This window comes from Nansenia antarctica (assembly GCF_963989245.1).
Source record: "Nansenia antarctica genome assembly, contig: SCAFFOLD_471, whole genome shotgun sequence".
Taxonomy (NCBI): Eukaryota; Metazoa; Chordata; class Actinopteri; order Argentiniformes; family Microstomatidae; genus Nansenia; species Nansenia antarctica.
In genome coordinates, this window is record NW_027662523.1 from 7,501 (window position 1) to 15,000 (window position 7,500).

The window sequence follows — 7,500 nt, forward strand, 5'->3', positions numbered from 1 at the left end:
TCACCTGTCTTCTGTCTTCACCTGTCTTCTGTCTTCACCTGTCTTCTGTCTTCTGTCTTCACCTGTCTTCTGTCTTCACCTGTCTTCTGTCTTCACCTGTCTTCTGTCTTCACCTGTCTTCTGTCTTCATCTGTCTTCACCTGTCTTCTGTCTTCACCTGTCTTCTGTCTTCACCTGTCTTCTGTCTTCTGTCTTCTGTCTTCACCTGTCTTCTGTCTTCACCTGTCCAGGTGGGAGCCGGCCCGTCCAGGTGATCATCACAGAGTCAGGGAACCAGCCTAACTCCCACCCCATCCAGTGGAACGCCCCCCCCTCCGCCCACATCACCCAGTACATCCTCAAGTGGAGACAGGTGCCAACGCCATTTTGTGTTGTTTATTACTTACCCACCCTGTGTCCATGAACATGGTTAGAGTTGTGAACGTAACATGAAAAGACGGCTGTGCTCTCAGGAGGTAGAGCCGGCGTCTTAACGATCGCAAGGTCGGCAGATCGGCGGTTCGAACCCCCGGATGGCTAAAATGTCGAGGTGTCCTTGGGCAAGACGCTGAACCCCAAATTGCTCCCAGTGAGCGGGCCGGCCGGCGCCTTGCATGGCAGCTTGGCCGCCATTGGTGTGTGAATGTGTGTGTGAATGGGTGAATGAGAGGCCGTTGTAAAGGAATAAGGCGCTATATCTGTCAGTCCATTTAAAAGCGTGACACATACAATTATTTACTGTTTTAAAGAAATCCTGAATGTTAATCATAATTTAGAGAATCTGGATTGATGCTTACCCTGTTTACGTCCTAAATGGACTGACTTATATAGCGCCTTTATCCAAAGCGCTTTACAACGGCCTCTCATTCACCCATTCACACACACATTCACACACCAATGGCGGCAAGCTACCATGCAAGGCACCGGCCCGCTCACTGGGAGCAATTTGGGGTTCAGTGTCTTGCCCAAGGCCAGCCGGAGCTCGAACCGCCGATCTGCCGACCTTGTGATCATTAGACGGCGGCTCTACCTCCTGAGACACAGCCTCTACCTCCTGAGACACAGCCTCTACCTCCTGAGACACAGCCTCTACCTCCTGAGACACAGCCTCTACCTCTAACACCCACACCCTAACCCTACCTTCCCCTCCTCACCCTAACCCTACCTTCCTCTCCTAACCCTAACCCTACCTTCCTCTCCTAACCCTAACCCTACCTTCCTCTCCTCACCCTAACCCTACCTTCCTCTCCTAACCCTAACCCTACCTTCCTCTCCTAACCCTAACCCTACCTTCCTCTCCTAACCCTAACCCTACCTTCCTCTCCTAACCCTAACCCTACCTTCCTCTCCTAACCCTAACCCTACCTTCCTCTCCTAACCCTACCTTCCCCTCCTAACCCTAACCCTACCTTCCTCTCCTAACCCTAACCCTACCTTCCTCTCCTAACCCTAACCCTACCTTCCTCTCCTAACCCTACCTTCCTCTCCTAACCCTAACCCTACCTTCCTCTCCTCACCCTAACCCTACCTTCCTCTCCTAACCCTAACCCTACCTTCCTCTCCTAACCCTAACCCTACCTTCCTCTCCTAACCCTAACCCTACCTTCCTCTCCTAACCCTAACCCTACCTTCCTCTCCTAACCCTAACCCTACCTTCCTCTCCTAACCCTAACCCTACCTTCCTCTCCTAACCCTAACCCTACCTTCCCCTCCTCACCCTAACCCTACCTTCCTCTCCTAACCCTAACCCTACCTTCCTCTCCTAACCCTAACCCTACCTTCCTCTCCTAACCCTAACCCTACCTTCCTCTCCTAACCCTAACCCTACCTTCCTCTCCTAACCCTAACCCTACCTTCCCCTCCTAACCCTAACCCTACCTTCCCCTCCTAACCCTACCTTCCCCTCCTAACCCTAACCCTACCTTCCTCTCCTAACCCTAACCCTACCTTCCTCTCCTAACCCTAACCCTACCTTCCTCTCCTCACCCTTACCCTACCTTCCTCTCCTAACCCTAACCCTACCTTCCTCTCCTAACCCTAACCCTACCTTCCCCTCCTAACCCTAACCCTACCTTCCTCTCCTAACCCTAACCCTACCTTCCCCTCCTAACCCTAACCCTACCTTCCCCTCCTAACCCTCCAGAAGAGTTCTGGGAACGCGTGGCGGGAGGTGAACATCCCCGGCCACCTCAACTCCTACACCATCGCCGGCCTGAAGCCGGGCCTCACCTACGAGGGTCAGCTGATCAGCGTCCTGCGCTTCGGACGGCGTGAGGTCACGCGCTTTGACTTCACCACCACCTACGGCTCCTGTGAGTAGTAGTAGTAGTAGTAGTAGTAGTAGTAGTAGTAGTAGTAGTAGTAATAATACGTCACATTTGTACAACTGCTTTCTGATTAACTCGATGTACTTAACATTTAAACTTTTGGCATTTAGCAGACGCCTTTATCCAAATAGGTCATAGTTCACCCGAATGACAGTCTACATAGTTCACCCGAATGACAAGTACCGATGCTTCAATGCTACTTTATCATCGTCACAAAACTGTTGTTGTTAGCCGCTAACTGTTGTTGTTAGATGCTAACCTCTAACCTCTAATCTCTAACTGTCATTAGCTGCTAACCTCTAACTGTCATTAGCTGCTAACCTCTAACTGTCATTAGCTGCTAACCTCTAACTGTCATTGTTAGCCGCTACTAGCTCAGTCTCACCGTGTGCGTGTGTGTGTGTGTGTGTGTGTCTGCAGTGGCCACCTCTGAGGGCGAGACCACCCCGCCCCCCCCCGTGGTGACGGACACGTCAGAGTCGGTGACGGAGATCACATCCAGCAGCTTCGTGCTCTCCTGGGTGTCGGCCTCGGACACGGTGTCGGGCTTCAGGGTGGAGTACGAGCTGAGCGAGGGGGCCGGGGGCCGCGGAGGGCCGCCCATGGTGCTGGGTAGGTCACAATTTTTTTTCTTTTTTTTTTTAAACCTTTATTTATACAGGTAAGAAACACATTGAGCCCCAAGGGCTCATTTTCAAGTGTGACCTGTTCACAGGCATACAACAACATCCACCACAAACAAATACAATACAAAACCTGGCCTACAGAGTCTAAAAACTAAACTAAAACTACACAGTCTAAAACTGAAACTAGTCTAAAACAGTCTAAGATAATCTAAAACTAAACTAAAACTACAAAAACCTAAAACTAGACAGCTAAAGAGCTAGGGACAGGGAGGGGTCAGTAATGGGCAAAAGGGAGGGTCAAGTCAGTTGCAAGAACAAACCATGGACTCGCACTGTATGTCTCTCAGCAAGAGCTTGAAACTGGAGAGAGGGATCAGATGAGACAGTTTCAGACTCCGCTGTAATGAATTCCAAGATTCTTCCTGATGTGTCGCTGGTCACTTCCTGTCGTGGTGCTGGGTAGGTCACTTCCTGTCGTGGTGCTGGTCACTTCCTGTCATGGTGCTGGGTAGGTCACTTCCTGTCGTGGTGCTGGGTAGGTCACTTCCTGTTATGGTGCTGGGTAGGTCACTTCCTGAACAGTATACAGTACATAAACATTTACATTTACATGTTTGGCATTTAGCCAGACATCTTATTCCAAAGCGACTTACAATCGATACATTTGACTAAGCAAGTGAATCATCAATCCACCAGTCGTAGCAGGAAGAGTAATCTACCTCAGGCCAGGGGCCATTGGCAGTCTCAGTGATGGAAGAAGAAAGAAAGAAAGAAAGAAAGAAAGAATGGTGTCAATGGTGGGGGGGGGGAAGTAGAAATGTTTCTGAATCCTAAATCACAAAGTATTTAAATAGGGTATGTCCTGGGCGTTGACAGGACTTTGGAGGGAAAGTTCATGTTCTGACTGGCTGGTTTTCTGAGTTACGCTGCTTCTCTTAGGACTCTTAAGTCTGTGATTTAATGACCCACGACCCTCCATGTAAACCTGACCCCCAGCCCCGCAGGCTCCTCCCACCTGGGTATGATGTCATAACACACGAGTGTTGTTTGTCCAACCAGATCTCCCGCACACGGCCACCTCTGTGAATATTAACGAGCTGCTTCCTGGGAGGAAGTACAACGTCAACGTGTACGAGGTGCTGCCAGCCGGGGAGCCCAACCTCATCCTCACCACCTCCCAGACCACGGGTGAGACACACACACACACACACACACACACACACACACACCACCTCCCAGACCACTGGTCAGTACACACACACACACTCTCTCTCTCTCTCACACTTATTCCCTCACACACAAGCACATGAACAAACTGTCATCATTCTTCCTCATTCCGTTACAGTATTTGTTTGTCCTCCTCTCTCCTCCTCTGCCCCCCCCCCCTACAGCTCCTGACGCCCCCTCAGACCATGAGGTAGATGAGGTGGGGGAGACCTCCATCATCGTGAGCTGGGATAAACCCCTGGCCCCCATCACTGGTGAGTACCCCCCTCACCCCCCTCCCCAGAGCTGACCCTGTCTTGAGTTGGACTTGTGATCGGAAGGTTGTGAGTTCAAATCCCGCCTGAAACCACGCCACTACTAGTGTGCCCTTGAGCAAGGCACTCAGCCCTCAGTTACTCCAGGGGGAATGTCCCTGTAATTCCTAATCGTAAATCGCTCTGGATTAAAAGCGTCTGCTAAATGGCAAAATTATAAAATTATTTTAATTATTACCCCCCCCCCCCAGGGTACAGGGTGGTCTACAGCCCCTCCCTGGAGGGCAGCAGCACAGAGCTGACCCTGCCAGACACGGCTACCTCCGTCACGCTGAGCGACCTGCTGCCAGGCCTGCTGTACAACATCAGCATCTACGCCGTGGAGGACACGATGGAGAGCAGCCCCGTGTTCGTACAGGTCAACACGGCCGGGGACCCCCTGCCAGGTAGGGAGGGGAGGGAGGGAGGAGGGAGGGAAGGGAGGAGTGGAGAGGAGAGGGGGGGAGGGTGTGTGCCGTGGAGGACAGTGGACAGTGGTTAAGCTCTCTCTCTCCCTCCTTCTCTGTACCTCTCGTTCCCTCCCTCCTTCTGTCTCCCTCCTTCTCTTTACCTCTCTCTCCCTCCCTCCTTCCTTCTCTTTACCTCCCTCCTTCTCTTTACCTCCCTCCTTCTCCCTCCCCCCCTCCTTCTCTTTACCTCTCTCTCCCTCCCTCCTTCCTTCTCTTTACCTCCCCCCCTCCTTCTCTTTACCTCCCTCCCTCCCTCCTTCTCTTTACCTCCCCCCCTCCTTCTCTTTACCTCCCTCCCTCCCTCCTTCTCTTTACCTCCCTCCCCCCCTCCTTCCTTCTCTTTATACCTCTCTCTAGCTCTGTTTACCTCTCTCTCTCTCTCTTCCACCTCCACCGCTTTCTCACGCCCCAGCTAAAGGTCAAAGGTCAAACTCCCACTCTGCCTTAAGGTCAAACACAGGGGCTGGGGGGGAACCTAGAACAGTATCTGGAACACACACACACACACACACACACACACACAGACACACTCACACACAGACACACACACACACAGTATTGAGGTTGCAAGTTACACACTTGTTTCGTTCCTTCCTTAACTTCCTGTCTCCTGCCCCCCCCCCCCCCCCCCGCCCTCCCAGAGGAAGTCCCGCCCCCCACGGACCTGCAGTTCTTCGAGGTGTCGGACGTGAAGATCACCGTCACCTGGAGCGCCCCCCCCCCCGCCACCACCAACGTGTTGGGCTACCGGGTCACCGTGGCCCCCGTGGGGCCCCCCGGCCCCCCCCCCCAGAGGGACATGGAGCTGCCCGTCACGGCCAACGGCTACGCGGAGGTCAGCGGCCTGCTGCCCGGCACGCTGTACCGCTTCAGCATCTACACCCTCGCCCCGGGGGGGCGGAGCCAGCCGCTGGTCGGAGAGCAGATGACCAGTGAGTTAGACCCTGACCTCTGACCCCTAGGCTGTTACTCCTACAGGACAGAAGCTACTGTGTCTCCGCAAGTTTGTGTGCCCGACCAAATTAAAATGACATGTGGGGTTCCCCAAGGGTCAATCCTTGGCCCCCTTCTATTCAATCTCTACATGCTTCCAATGGTACACATCATAAAAAAGAACAACATTGCCTACCACAACTATGACCTCTGACCCCTAGACTGTGTTACCCCTGACCTCTAGACTGTGTTACCCCTGACCCCTAGACCCCCGAACTCACAACTCGCAACTCAGACGTTGAACTTTGACCTTTTCAACCCCTCCTCCCTCCCTCCCTCCCTCCCCGTTAGAGCCCGACGCTCCTACGGGCGTGCGCTTGGCCAACGTGACGGAGGACAGCGCCCTGGTGCTGTGGTCGCCGCCCCGGGCCCCGGGCCTCACCGGCTACCGCCTGTTCCTGGTGGCCGAGGAGGAGGGCGGGGGAGGGGGAAGCTCCGCCCCCCCCAAGCAGCTGCGGCTGCCCGCCCGCCTGGCCCAGTACACGCTGCTCAACCTGCGGCCCGCCACGCGCTACACCGCCACGCTGCACGCCGAGACGGACAACACTCTGAGCGAGGGGGCCACCGCCCTCTTCACCACCGGTGAGCAGGAGGGGAGAAGCCCCGCCCCCCCCCCACCTTACTCTTTGCCTTTGTCGTCAGGACGACGTGACTCCTGGGTGACTCCTGGGTGACTTAGTGACTCCTGAGTGACTCCTGGGTGACTTAGTGACTCCTGAGTGACTCATGGGTGACTTAGTGACTCCTGGGTGACTTAGTGACTCCTGGGTGACTTAGTGACTCCTGAGTGACTCATGGGTGACTTAGTGACTCCTGAGTGACTTAGTGACTTCTGGGTGACTCCTGGGTGACTCCTGGGTGACTTAGTGACTCCTGAGTGACTCCTGGGTGACTTAGTGACTCCTGAGTGACTCCTGGGTGACTTAGTGACTCCTGGGTGACTTAGTGACTCCTGGGTGACTTAGTGACTCCTGAGTGACTCCTGGGTGACTTAGTGACTCCTGAGTGACTCCTGGGTGACTTAGTGACTCCTGAGTGACTCCTGGGTGACTTAGTGACTCCTGGGTGACTTAGTGACTCCTGAGTGACTCCTGAGTGACTCCTGGGTGACTTAGTGACTCCTGAGTGACTCCTGGGTGACTTAGTGACTCCTGGGTGACTTAGGGACTCCTGGGTGACCCCTGGGTGACTTAGTGACTCCTGAGTGACTCCTGAGTGACTCCTGAAGATTAACCATTCTCTGCCTTCAACATTCTCAGCCTTGACCTCTGACCTCCCCCTCTCCTCCCCCAGGTCGTCCCCTAGGCAACGCCCCACGCTTCAGCACTGATGTCACCGACACCTCCATCGTGGTCTCCTGGACCCCCGTACCCCGCGTCAGCTACAAGGTAGGATCCCCCACGCCAGCCTCTCATTGGTCTACAGACCCCACCTCAGCCTCTCATTTGGTCTAGAGACCCCACCTCAGCCATTCATTGGTCTAGAGACCCCACCTCAGCCATTCATTGGTCTAGAGCAGGGGTGCTCACACTTTTTAGGCTTGTGAGCTACTTTTCAAATTACCAGCTCAACAAGATCTACCAAC

General features: G+C 54.0%; 1 protein-coding gene across 1 annotated transcript in view; it reads left to right on the plus strand.

Moving 5' to 3' along the window:
• Positions 1-7,500, plus strand: part of LOC308175576 (fibronectin-like) — a gene marked incomplete at both ends in the record, with an annotated part of 34,992 nt that overhangs the window by 6,930 nt on the left and 20,562 nt on the right. The window contains 9 exons of the mRNA XM_080551217.1: positions 231-352; positions 2,123-2,291; positions 2,727-2,918; positions 3,992-4,120; positions 4,324-4,413; positions 4,665-4,859; positions 5,564-5,854; positions 6,207-6,497; positions 7,209-7,303. Of these exons, the coding sequence (XP_080407343.1) occupies positions 231-352; positions 2,123-2,291; positions 2,727-2,918; positions 3,992-4,120; positions 4,324-4,413; positions 4,665-4,859; positions 5,564-5,854; positions 6,207-6,497; positions 7,209-7,303 (1,574 nt within the window). The remainder of the gene's footprint in view (positions 1-230; positions 353-2,122; positions 2,292-2,726; positions 2,919-3,991; positions 4,121-4,323; positions 4,414-4,664; positions 4,860-5,563; positions 5,855-6,206; positions 6,498-7,208; positions 7,304-7,500) is intronic.